Source organism: Pectinophora gossypiella, chromosome 2, assembly GCF_024362695.1.
Source record: "Pectinophora gossypiella chromosome 2, ilPecGoss1.1, whole genome shotgun sequence".
Taxonomy (NCBI): domain Eukaryota; kingdom Metazoa; phylum Arthropoda; class Insecta; order Lepidoptera; family Gelechiidae; genus Pectinophora; species Pectinophora gossypiella.
This window is the reverse complement of record NC_065405.1, coordinates 2,272,520-2,286,743: the sequence shown is the minus strand read 5'-3', so window position 1 is coordinate 2,286,743 and position 14,224 is coordinate 2,272,520. Positions and strand designations below refer to the sequence as shown.

The 14,224-nt window shown below is 39.5% G+C and overlaps 1 protein-coding gene across 1 annotated transcript; it reads left to right on the top strand.

Moving 5' to 3' along the window:
- Positions 1–133: 133 nt before the first annotated feature.
- Positions 134–13,955, top strand: LOC126372141 (G1/S-specific cyclin-E). The gene is made up of 10 exons (XM_050017749.1): positions 134–376; positions 1,151–1,204; positions 1,291–1,357; positions 1,434–1,720; positions 3,951–4,152; positions 9,351–9,462; positions 10,038–10,260; positions 11,102–11,310; positions 12,781–12,986; positions 13,345–13,955. Exons 2-10 carry the CDS (start codon positions 1,191–1,193, stop codon positions 13,540–13,542), a joined length of 1,518 nt encoding a protein of 505 aa, XP_049873706.1. The 5' UTR covers positions 134–376; positions 1,151–1,190; the 3' UTR covers positions 13,543–13,955.
- Positions 13,956–14,224: the final 269 nt, after the last annotated feature.

Below are 14,224 nucleotides of genomic sequence, written 5' to 3'. Positions count from 1 at the left end.
TTGAGTAATTTAAAGTCTTTAGATTGAATACTAATATTTTCTACGTAAAATGGAACGTACTGAATCGGTGACGTTTGGTTTCAGAAGAAACAATAGTGAAGTTAGCCATTTGTCAACCTGGGGAGCACTGGGTTTTACCGCGACATTTTCGCGCGGAAAGCCGGGCGTTATCGAGCCGTGAAAAGCTGAAAAGTAACATGTAAATTTAGAGAAATTACCATAAGTGTAACGTTTTTATTTATATTCAGTCCCTTAGGTAAAATTTGTGTTAAAATTAAGAAACAAGACAGTGGATTTGTGTTCGAAGTACACCTTCGCATATAGTGCACAAGGAAATTTTGTTCTGTGGATTTTGGAATAAATTGTGAATGACAAGGTATGTTTTGTATCAATACTCATTATCTGGATGAAACAAGGTATCATCTTTTTGAAGTAATTATAACGATAATTTTAGCTTTTAGTCCTAATTAGGTTAGAAACTTATGGTGGGCGATAAGCCAAGCCAATTGTTGTCAACGGTTTTGAGATATAAGTAGCCCTTATTTTATTAATTTCGCTAATATTTTAGTAAAATATATCTATTCCGATGATATTGTATAACATTAGAGCTATTTTTATCAATTCCCAAAAGTAGACATACGAAGAAACGCCAAGCCTGCGACGTGTAGAAATGGCGCTGACGACAGATTTCGCGCGCGATTGTGGCGGATTCGTGGCATTTTTTCTGGCATCTGATCGATTGATTTTCACATTTTCAAGATAATAAATGTAGGATAATGTAGTCTAGTGATGATAAAAAATGAAAATACTGAATAATTATTTGTAATAGTGCACTAAAACGACCTCTGAAAAAAAAATCCCGCCAACCTGCAGGGGGCACGCTGACCGAACATCCGCTTCAGAGCCACGTTTCAGGCTACTATTCGACTGTTTTATATAGATCAGACCCTAGACGACTATCCCAAACGAAATTGGGAAGCCTAGATTTTATGATAAATTTGGAAATTTGCCCTCAATAGCGGTTGTCAAGTGACATAACCCTATTTGCGATTTGTACATGACATGCGGTAATTTTATGCTATTTTACCATATTTAATGCCTACTATCTTAAATTTTTATTGCACATACTTAATCAGCATTATGTTTTTAGGCAGTGGAGAGTGAAAACCAGTTGAATTTGTCCACTTACAATGGCACAAAATGGGTATGTAGCAAAGTACTGTGCTCTCAAGTTGATGCTCTGACCTTGGTGAACTTAGTTTACTTACTGTCGATGGCACCTGTTTGCAGGTCTACTGATGACACCAGTGAGAAGCGTATGACCTTAAAACGGAAGAGGAGTTCCACAGACGATGATGTTGGTATAACTTTGCTTGCTGTGTTTAACTTTGCATGAAAATGTGAAACAAGTTAACACTTGAACTTTTTTGTAGGAGCTTGAGAATATGCCACCAGCGAAGATATCCCCCAAGTTGGAGGAGGAGCTACAGGACCAGCCGGCTCAGAATGTAGTGGTGGAATCGTCATCTTGCTCCAGTGATGATGAGAGCTCCCAGCTGGGGAATATTGAGCAACCTAGGAGTGTGTTCACAGACTTAGATTACAATCCCGATAGCTTCCTAAGTCCGCCCAGTATTCCTGAGCTTCCAAACTGTGTTCTGAGCCCTTTGGAAAATGTAGCCAGGGGAGACTGCACTCCACATTCAAATAAGAGAGCCAGGTTTGTATCTACTTATTCTATTTACCTATTAAAAAGAAAAGTAAAAAAAAGAGATGGTTCCAAATTTACAAGGCAGACCACCAGCCAGATGACATTGTAACATATGCTGGAAAGAGATGGATGCTACCTACATCCACTTGCATAGGACTGGAAATGTAGGAATAGAAATGGAGTGAAGGAGAAAAGGCCTTAGCAGTGTGTAGATACTGGCTGGATAGATACATTCGAAAATAGAACACCTTATCTGTTATGTTTCTTACAAATACTAACACACTTTTACTTACTCCTAAAGTTAATCAGACTCCATTACAGGCACTGATAAAAGCCTATATGCAGCTGTGTAACATAAGCTTATTGACACTTCTGCGTTAATAATATCAGGCTCATTAATGTCAGGCAGTTAACATTTGAATATATTCTTTGAGACATGTCCAGTTTTTACAATAGGTATGTTTCCTATGTGGAAACTTTTACATATTTAATAGAAACTTCTTAACATCTTGTGAAGGTCAGGCAACATGTACTATGTTTAAATATGGATTATGGTAAAGGGTAAAAGAATAAGTAAATTCTACATTGGTTTATAATTAACAAAGGTACAATCAAAGAGCAAAAGTGCAGTCACTGAGCCCAGCGAATTATTTGTAAACAGTGGTGGAATTATGAACCATTAGTTGTCATTAGTTGTTGTTGTTAGATTCTATCTATCTATCATAATTATAAAATTTGTTTTTGTAGGTGTTTTTGGTCTATTACAGAAACAACTTGTAACCAGGAGGTCTTAAATGCAATCAGTTAATTTATTACTTTGCAAGAAAGTGAATGGTCTTTTGCACCTTATTGTACATATCTTATCACTGATTAATTCTTAATGGGGAAAGTAGAGAGCAATTAGCTAAGTAGCATACAAAATGAGTGAAAGAGGTGGGCAGTCTAATTACCAATTAAGTAATGACTATATTATTTTAATGTGCATTACAATGTTTTTTCTTAACTCATGTTTTCATACTGTGACCTAATGAGCTGTGGTCTGTGAGTGTTTACTTACATCAACATATTTATGTAAAACAATAGGGTTTACTTATAATGTACACATTTAAATTGTAGACTAGTGTAAGGTTCATTTATAGACAAAAATACAACATTTGATAGGCAACATAATGCCTACAAAAACTCAGGCCTGTTGTCCACTGAGTAAGCACAGACTATGGGATTCAATTTGCTTCAATCGTGACATACTTGTCTTGCTTTCTCCACATTCATCTATCGTTTCAGTTTCAGTTTCGGGTCAGAGTAAACCTGTTTTAAGGACATCCCCAATTTGGTCAATACATTTTTCTAGGTCTGCCTCTGCCAGCCCTACCAACCTTGCCTCATGTACCGCTTTAGAAATTTCTTCCACTTATTCATAATTATACATGTTATTTTCTTAATATATAATTGTGTTTGTTTATTTGTGACAGGGCATTATGTTTCAAGTAGACTCTTAATTAGTTATCAATGCAATACAAAAGCTCTGAATCAGAGTACATGTGTTGAGGAAATCAACAGCTGTTTTACAATGTGTTTACCTTAGTCTGATATTAGGTATAACTCTGGTGAGTTAATTAAAATATTGTAGGACCATTTAAACACCGCAGTGTCTTAAGACAAAGGTCTTTGACTGTGTTGCCACTTATGAGTTACGGTTCAAAGACGTGGGCCTTGACTATAAGCCTCATAGGAAAGCTTAAATTCACCCAAAGTGCCATGGAAAGTGCTATGCTCGGAGATTCTCTGCGTGATTAAGTCAGAATGGGGATATCCGTATACGAACCATAGTAACCGACATTCCCCAAAGAATTGCCAAACTGAAGTGGCAGTGGACAGGACACATCGCTCGTAGGCCGATGGGGCAGTAGATCCCCCTAAAACCCCCTTCTTCCGTTGAAAGACCATCCATCCATCTTAGGGCTTAATATCAAGTGTCTCCATTGAAGTATCTTAATGATTACTCGTGACTCTGACCATGGCCATCAGACATATGAGTTTATGTACAGCCAAAGAAGTTTCAGTAAAACAATGAATGTTTTCCGATAAATAAAACGCCCAAGTCAGCCCAAACGCAAGTGCCCAATACCTGGGCAGCCCTGCAGAAGTGTATCATAGCATAGAATCTTTGCGTAAATTGACATTAAAGACAACACACAGCATAGTCTTAGTCGATATATAATCCAACAACCGCTTTCAGCACCAGCAAAGCACAATGCCCAAATCAGCCCAAACGCAAGTGCCCACTACCTGGGCTCTCCTGGGCAGACCCGGCGGACGTATGGCGTGGTATGTGCGAATGCGACGCGCGCTCCAGCATGAGGAAGAACCTTAACATGTTCGACAACCACCCCAGCTTGCAACCCAGGATGCGGGCGATATTACTGGATTGGCTCAATGAGGTATGTGGTTGCATTGTTTATATTTTTTTCTTGGAATTTTATCACGATTCAGGAAGAGAGCATGCTATCGCGATGATAGCGACTTTGTGTATTATTTATTGTAAAATATATTAAACACATACGTACATAGACTCACGCCTATTTCCTACCGGGGTGCGCAGATACTATAGAATTCCATTTGCTTCGATCCTGACACACTTCTCTTGCTTCCTCCACATTCATCAATCGTTTCATACACGCACGCCGGTTAAGAGTAGATCGTACTAAACCTTTTATAAGGACATCCCCAATACAAAAACACAAAACATTAAAACGATTAATAATGTCCTTATAAAACCGACGTGCCGTCGTAGTGAAAAAATACGCCGATTTTTGACGTGAATTGACGTTATGAAGTCGTTACCTTCGTGTAAATAATAATGGTGTCGTCAATGTGCGTGAAATATTTTCGAATTTAAAAACAAATATTATATTTGTTTGGAATTGTTATATTTACGATAGGGTAAACTTTAAAGTAACTCTGTTTAGTTTTTTATATTACAAATTGTATAATTCCATAGAGGTTGCATGAATTATCCGTGGAAACTGTTTTGTTGTTAAGCTACTTATATGTACTTATTTAAATCTGTTATAAAACACTACTGTTTGTTTCTCAAATAATATAACGTGACTGAAAGGGAATAGCAATGGGTGTCCTTTCGTGTGGGTTGTGAGATCAATAACTAAACCCGTGATCCCTGGTTTTAGGGTTACTTTTGAGCCGCCAAATTCCCCTGACTCATGTAACGACTACATACTTAAGTAACTATTACTCGGAATCGGAACCGACTGCCTTACGTGCCCTCCGAACTTTCGGCCAATCGGGTGATCCGTTTGTAATGTCCTAACCAATTATCAACATAAAATTGCCAACCTCATCAACCCTGGTGTCAGGGTTACTATTGAGCCGCCAAAGGCCTCTGACATGACTCAACGACTACGCACTTATATCAGTAAGTAGTAACCGGGACCAACGGCTTAACGTGCCTTCCGAAGCACGGATCGTCTTACTTTCGGACAATCAGGTGATCAGCTTGTAATGTCCTAACAAAACAAGGGATCACAAAGTGATTTTTATGATATGTCTCCATCGGAATTCGAACCTGGGACCTCAGGATCGCGAGCCTAACGCTCAATCACGGAAGTTCATTGAATATTAATATTTATCTAAAAAGCGGGTTACTGCGTCATAATCATAAGATAACATAGCCGGTCACACTTAGACCGTAGAGCCCCGAGCCGGCTTGTACGTGAGGCAGACCACCCCTTTTGACCACTGCCACTGAGTATTGGTAAGGGTCGCCACGACCATACAGCTGGAAAACGTCATTACCCGTGTTTTTATTTCTTTATACGTCAAATCCAATTTCATATAGAATATAGAAACTAAATGCCTGTTAGACAACTTGACACACATATTCTATGAATTACCATTGCAAGACTGCTGGGGGTCAACTGAATTAGGTAAAGATTCCAATTTTAATTTCTATGAAAAATACTATCCAGCAACAAAATTTTAGTTTCTTGGATAAATTAAGGAATTTAGTATTTTATATACAAATCTATGTAAGTGAGTGTCTATGTTAGTGTAAGTGAGTGGTGAGTGAGTGTGTTGTGAGTGTACATGATGGACTAATGTTATGGGCGATAGGCTGATCCCTTATCACCATAAGGTTCATCATATCCATCTTTGGACTTCGTATCAACAGTGGCTGCAAGTTGTCTTTGATTACTTGTGGCTCTGCCCACCCCACTAGGGATTACGGGCGTGAGTTTATATATGTATGTGTATGTCTATGTAAGTCTATATCGTGTATGTGTGTCAACGTGTGTCTACGGGATAATGCTAGGGAGATGATGATGAAATATAAATCCACGTATGTTTTTGTGTACTACTCAACAAAATATGTATTTTTTTTTATGCTGCCTTGACGAGACAGACACCAAGTATTAGGTAAGTTTATAGGTTTTTGCATAATATGTAATTCTAACGTACATGTAATGACTATTCTTATAAACATCCACGAATGTTTGACCGTCATCAACCAAATCATCAACCATCAAAATCATTCGCCATCTGGTTGCTGAAAGAACCGTATTTCTTCTATCGTGTGAGTTGTGAGATGATCCCAACCTCATCAACCCTGGTGTCAGGGTTATTATTGAGGCGCCAAAGACCCTTGACATGAGTCATGCAATAACTACTTACTTACATCAGTAAGTAGTAACCGGAACCAACGGCTTAACGTGCCTTCCGAAGCACGCATCATCTTACTGTTTGGACAATCAGGTCAGGTTAATCTATTGTCATTTCATACAAAACACTTCGTTTCACACAGACACTACACATTGACGTTATCGTACACGCGCATCTATGTGTGACGTCTGACGCCCCTACGATTGAAGACTAAAGTAAGACCAGGGGGGGGTGAGGTAAACCTAGCTCAGCCGCTGGTGGGGAGCGGAGAGTTGCCGTTCTATGCTATTGTATTACCTATTCTGTCTGTCTGTTCTGTTGTTATAGTAACTAACCTAATCTGTTGTATAAGTTTCAACGAAATATTTTGTTTGGTTATTGCTTAAAGAGGAAGGGGAAGACCAAGAAGAGCTTACATAGAACAGATTAAAGAAAAAGTTAACGTCGTGTCGTATAGGGAAGTCAAGGAATTGGCCTTAGATAGACTGGAATGGAAAATGCTGCACCGACAAGAGCGTGGCTCTTAAATTGATGATGATTGCTTAAAGAGCGTCATAAGAAACTAGCAAATAGATCAGGAAAGGCAGTTGTGGTTATTTATTACTTTGTAGTGTTGAAATGAGGGTCTGTTTTACAACTTGTTTAAAAGTATGTGACAAGGATGGCCTATACAGAACTACTACATGGTCTATGTGTGTGTATAAAGTGGGTATGTCCCCTTTGTAAAAACTCTTTGATGGTAAGGACAATGGCTGCTTTTGTTTTTCAAATTGTTTTTTCTTGTACTCTGGTGGTCTGATCTGCCTAACGGTGAGGTAATAAAGCTCTTTTTACGTAAGTCTTACCCCTTTTTATGTGATGTGTCGTACATCACTGCAGTGACAGCCCTAGCAAAATATTTAGGTGGTGCGAGATCTCAAAGTAGCACCGCTCAGCCCCTTAACACTTTCAAGGACAGAACGTCTAATGACGTTCTGATTCCAAGGTGTGTACTATCTATTATGAACCATCAATGACCCATGGTCTCTGCCCGTGAAAAGGTTGAAAAATGTTGTTTACAGCCACCCGGTATGAGCAATCTAAACCGATGAAGTTTGCTTGCGGCCAGGGTGAGCCAGTCTTGGTTGATCCATCCCCCCCACCCCTATTTCGGCGCCCGGTGCGATGGCACACCTCGCATCGCCCTAGGGCCGCCACTGCATCACTCTCTGTGTGGCCTACTAGAAGCTACTAATCTTAAACAATCCACACTAATAGTTATGCGAAAGTAACTATGTCTGTCTATCACCATTTCATGCTTAAGCCACTGAACCGATTTAGATGAAATTCGGTATGGTGATAGTTTGAGACATAAGGAAGGATATAGGATAGTTTTTATCCCTTTCATCACTCCCTAAAGGCATGGTTAACCGAAGTCGTCGCTAACGGAATGCTAAAATAATAACAATAAACCATCACCAAGTAGTGAAAACAGGTCCTAAGTATTTTAAATAATAGAAATAGTATGCTCAATGGGTAATGCTTTTTATCTTTACCGTTTGTTAAAGGTTTTATTTTTTATTTGCCGTCCAAATCTTTTTCATAGACCATGATTTCATGTACGAAAGTGATGTAACGGGGGGAATGACCTCTTTTTGCAAGGTCGTTGACCCATTCAGAACCAACGCGTTAGCCGATACATCTAACATAATTACCTACATTTATTTATACAAAATACTATATTATATTATACGCTTTACATAAACGGTTTACCCATATTATACCTACTTCCGTTTATAAAATTTAAGTAAAATTCGATATTTAAATATAAATAACGCGTGGAACCGCGTTAGAACCGTTACAGCGCAAGGTGCAGTTTATTCAAATTAAGAACGACGACAGCGACATGCGACAGCCCTTCTAATAAGCCCCTCTTCTATTTTTTTTAAGTAATAGAAATGCAAGGCGCATCTTTTTCATTGTCCATTTAATATTTTAAATGTCGAACGTAATTGTTTTTTTAAATCAATAGTCCAAAGGTTGTTTACGAAGTTATTTATTTTTATGCTTGTTTTTCAATTCTTTAAAAATACTTAATATTTTAAGCTCAAAACGAGTGCATATAGATGATCGTTTGTACCTACGTGGATATTATAGAGTGAATGACGTCAAATCTATAACTGATCATTTTCTATCGACACGCGCGATCGAACCACCTTTAACCGAATTAAATTACCACGGTCACGACCTCTAGTATAGCTTCACGCCTGTATCCCTAAAGAGGTAGGCAGAGGTGTATAGGTATAGTATAGGTACCGTTTTATCATCTTCCTACTCTTATCCCTTTTATTTAGGTTAGACTAGTACTGACACTTACCGGTTTGATATGGATGGTTATCCTCCGCCAATCCGGCGCTATGATTGGTTGATTATAGGGTGCATCCGATGAAGGTGACTTGCCCATCGCTTATACATAATAAATACATTTCTTCTATACCACATTCTACGTGCTCAAGATGACAAAGGGCCTTTGGTTGGTACTCCACCTCACAACCCACACGATAGAAGAGATCCTTTACTGTATACAGCTCATAAGTTATCGATAGTACGTTGCATTACTTCTTCGTCCCTAATACCGTTATATGAAGACGATTCCTTAACAAAGGTTTTGTCGTTCAAGCGTAATCCGTTTAAACTATCGCGATAAAAAACTTATACAAATAGTTACTTCACGCGTGTAATAGACTAATAGGACCGTCTCGCGTGTGCAATTGTAGGTTTTTTTAAGTCATTAATGTAATGTAAGGTGATTTTTATAACGTATCTAGTTTTCCTATATGGGCCTTACACTCAAATTTTCGTAGATGGGTCGTTCTTCTTTTTTATCGACAATGATCTATCCCTCGTTCTGATAAGTTATATGGTACGATACTATACTGTAAAAAAAATCTGTAAAATGTTAAAAGTAGTAACCATTACGCAGGTATGTGAAGTCTACAAGCTGCATAGAGAAACATTTCACCTGACAGTGGATTACGTGGACCGGTATCTCTCCAACACGGCCGACGTGCAGAAGGGACGCTTGCAGCTTATTGGTACGTCAGCTTTCCTGTTTTAAATGTGAAAAAGGAGTGAGTTCTGTGATGATGATTGACAGAAATTTATGGAAAAGGAATGTATGTTGTGTCGACCCGACTTAGAGTGAGATAAGGGCAGGATGATGACTTTCGGAAGATACATATACAATACAATATAAATACACTTTATTGCACCAAAATAAAAAGAAATAATTACAAAAAGACTCTTAACTAAGTACATGGCAAATGGCGGCCTTGTCGCTTAAAGCGATACACATAAACATAAACTCACGCCTATTTCCCACCGGGGTAAGCAGAGACTATGGAATTTCATTTGCTTCGATCCTGACACACTTCCTTCTTCCCCCCACGCCGGTCCAGAGAGAGGTTTAGGAAGAACTACAGCTTATGTTTAATAAATGAAGTCACTAGTGTAGTTCGTGCGTATAATGCGCAGCAGTGAAGGAAAACATCTTGAGGAAACCCACGTTCCCGTGAAATACGTTTCGGAGGTAGTTGAACTAACCTGTATTGGGCTGCTTTTTTAGACAATAAAAGTATAAAAATAAGTAAAGGAAATGTTTCGCTTTCAGGTATAACGTGCTTGTTCATCGCCGCGAAGGTTGAGGAAGTGTACCCACCGAAAATAGGAGAATTTGCCTACGTCACGGACGGCGCCTGTACCACCGAAGAGATATTACTAGAAGAACTACTTATACTCAAGATTTTATCGTGGAATATTACACCTATAACTATTAATAGCTGGTTGAATGTCTACATGCAACTTGCGAGTGAAGGAAAAAGTGCGAAGAGGAGGTAACTATTATTATTATTATATTAATTTACAATAAACGTCTTTGTGTTACTGCCCAACCCATAGAATATTAAAGCGCATAAGTTGCAGCGCAAACTAATGCGCGAACTAGTGAGCGAGGTACTTTATACTGGCCGTCCGCCACATTTGGTTGTCTTCTAGTACTCGTGTATAATTTGAAATCAATCTTCTGTAACTGGTCTTCTTCTTATCGTGTGGGTTGTGAGGTGGAATACCAACGTCAACAACCCTGGTGTCAGGGTTGAGCCGCCAAAGACCCCTTACATGGTTCATGTAACGACTACATACTTACATCAGTGAGTAGTAACCGGGACCAATGGGTAACTGGTTGGAAGTAAACTCTAAATAGAGATAGATATCTATTATCGCTTTGTTGAGCTATGTCAGGGGTAATTGGCTACGCAATAATGACTAGGGTTAGTAATCTACCTCACAAGCCATGTGATTCAATGATTGAATGTAATGAATGCAAAAAATGCAATATATGCAATGATGTATACGTATGTGTGTCGAAGTTTGTGTCTAAAATACACGATTTTATTTTATAGAAGATCTAGATTGTAATACAATTTGAGTATTTTTTGAGATGTATTGCTTTTATGCGGCGTTAGGCACTCGGGGGGGGGGGGGGTTTAAAAAGGCTACATCGAAGCAATTCATCTAACTAAGCAATATTGCAATTTGACATTTGCGCATATAAAATTAAGTCAAACAAATGTTAAATAGCAATATTGCTATCTTAGATTAATTGTTTTGTTGTGGTAATTTTAACACCCCCTGGTGTTAATTCCTAAAATTTACCTGTTTCAATATCTCCAACAGGTTGTTAGGCGAGAGCGAGCCCGGGGTCAACGCCCTGCGAGGTTACACATTCATTTTCCCGCAGTACTCGTCACTGGAGTTCGTGGTGTGCGGCCAGCTGATAGACTTAGCAGTGCTGCACGTCGACGTCAACATGTACTCATACAGCGCGGTCGCCGCGGCGGCCATGGCGCACGCTTTCACTAAAGAACTCGCGCTTAGGGTGTCAGGTGAGTTCGATACATGGTTAACACTTCAGGGGCGCAAGGGACGGACGAGGGGGGGAGGGGGGGGGGCTACAGATGTCTATATTATGAATGAAAGGTCAATGACCCGTGGATAGCGTCTCTGAAAGTGTTCATTTTAGATTTATATAAATGATTGCTTCGTGGTGTGCGGTCAGTTTGCTGTGTTCCTTTAGCACACTCTAGACGATGTGTACGGATGCGATCGAACTAGTCAAATCAGTCACTTTTTACTAAACGGCATAACACGAAATTACTATGAAAGTATGAAAAAGCACATTGTGGCGTCATACGAAAACATAATAAAATGTTTGACTTATTATTATTACGTTTTTCTTGATTAAAATTCAAAAATAAGTTAAATAGAAAAAATACTTTATTTAGTAATCAGAATTATAAAATTCATTAATATTGAACCTAGTACATGACCCAATTACCGATCAAAACGAAATCAAATTTTTAACAGTTTAAAAGAACCAAATCGGAGCTATCTAGTAAATAGTCAAGGACACTTGTGGTGGGAATATCTCGCTCTTCTATCTAACTTATATGACGATAGATTTACAGAGCATTTTGAAGTCAATGTCATATACTGTTGTAAATGAAGGGTCAATGACTCCTGGTTCGGTTTTTAGAATCTCTTCTTCTATCGTGTGGGTTGATTACCAACCCCATCAACCCTGGTGTCAGGTTTACTATTGAGCCGCCAAAAACGCCTGACATTGCTCATGTAACAACTACTTACATCAGTACACAGTACCCGGGACCAACGACTTACGAAGCACTGATAGTGGCACAAAGTGGTTTTCGTGATATGTCCTCACTGGTATTCAAACCCGGCACTTACATATCGTAAGCCCAGCACTCTACCACTAGACCACAGAGGCCGTTATTGGTAATAGTAGTTGTGAGTTTATATTATGTTATGTTATGTCGTAATTAGAGATGTACCGACTAGTCGCTGACTAGTCGGGAAAGCCGACTATCCGGCCACATTTATAGTCGGCGATTCGTCGGCACAAATGCCGACTAGTCGACCCATACTATTTTTATATTGTATCTGATACACTTTTAACCACAGTACCTAATTGAGGTACCAGCGGTGGATGCTTGTACTTGATATGATTCATCATACTTGCAGTGTTAGCCTTTTTTCCAGTCCCTCCACGAGAAATAACAGCTTGGCACTGATTACATTTCACTTTGTTGGAATCGTCTAATTCGTCAAAAAATGTCCATACATGTGACTTTTTCTTCGACATATTTAACGTTTAACAGCTTCAAGTAGGTATTTTTTAAATAATAAAAAGTTAAAAACTTAACTAGTCGGCAATTTTACAACCGACTAATCGGCTAGTCGGCTAAAGTCATAGTCGGCCCATCTCTAGTCGTAATATCTAAAAAGGCACATGGCTCATGATTCATGGATTTAGACTCTGAAGGTGTTTCCGGCAGGCTTCAGCTGGGAGTCCCTGGAGCCGTGCTACCAGTGGCTGGCCCCGTTCGTGGCGGTGGTCCGCGCGGAGGGCGGCGTGTGCGTGGTGCGCGGCGGCGACGGCGACCACGTGCAGCGCGGCGCCGGCCTGCACCACATCTGCCCCGACCTCAACGCGGACGAGAGCCACCGCATACAGTCGCACAACGTCACGCTCGACATGTTTGTAAGTCTCATCTATACCACATTTAAAAAAAAATAAACAGTTTATTTCGGACACGATCCATAGAGGTTAGTAACAAGCAATAAACAACTTAATCTAGTATTAGTAGACGTACATTTAACGTAGTGTAGCGTATAAAGAAATTCATTATTACAGGACGTCACAGTCTACTTCTATCATCAAAATTCAAAAATATCTTTATTCAATAGGTAACATTGAAAGGTCATTTTTACATAACGAACGTCTCATTTGCCTAAAACTACTGCAGTTTCTTACAGCCTGTATAGTCAGGGAAACGAAGCTGCAAGAAAAACGTCGGCACAAGACGCTCTATAATAAAATCATTTATTTTTACCAACAGGATAAAGTATGTGCACAGCAACTGGAGCAGTCGTCGCAGGACACGGCGTCGACGTCGCAGGCCACCCCCACCATCTACCCCCTCACGCCGCCGCACTCCGACCAGAAGAGCCCCAAGACCCCCACAACAAAGACCCCCTCGACGCGGCACCAGCTGCCCGAGGTACCGGACGCCTTCCTACATTCAGAAGTGGAATGATTCACACTGTGTCTAGTTGCTAGTGTTCTGTGGTACTTGACTATATAGTATTACGCGTATGTGAGCTCATAGACTCTTTTACGCACTCAAATAGTTGAAGGTCTTATGAGTGTTAACTGTGGACGTGTCAAAGACTGTTGTGGTGGTGTCAGTGTTGCCAACATAGTAGCTCCAACTACTCGTATTTCAAAAACTTATTTTAGTGATACAACCTGATAACGACAATGCAAAAAAGTCTTGAAGTGAGACTGCAAGTAGGCTAAACTAACGAAAGGCCATTTCATAATAATTTTAATTACGATTAATTCGTATTTATCACTGCATTCGTGCAGCCATGTTTGTTTTTTATATTATATTCGTCGCGGGCGTTGTAGCCTCGTGTAAAAGCACCATGCTTAAACAAAGTTTGAATGTTTTAAGGTGATACGTTTCAGTCAGCTAGGTAACGCTGCGTCAGCAGATGGCGTTACTTCTGCAGTTTTCGTATTTTTTTCCATTTATTCGTTTAGTGTTGAGTTCTGACCCAGTGAAATGTTAGGTGGCGAAATCTTACATACATTATCTTTAAGTTAAGCTACAATTTTGAAGTATTTACTGCAGATATCATATTGAAACATTGCATCAAAAGTTGGTGTCATTTCAATTTGTGTACAAACACGAAGCTGTCACACACACATGCGAA

Coding starts and splice junctions, on each gene's coding strand:
- LOC126372141 (XM_050017749.1), top strand. Junction 1,721..3,950: donor CATTCAAATAAGAGAGCCAG/GTTTGTATCTAC, acceptor AACCGCTTTCAG/CACCAGCAAAGCACAATGCC. Junction 4,153..9,350: donor TACTGGATTGGCTCAATGAG/GTATGTGGTTGC, acceptor ACCATTACGCAG/GTATGTGAAGTCTACAAGCT.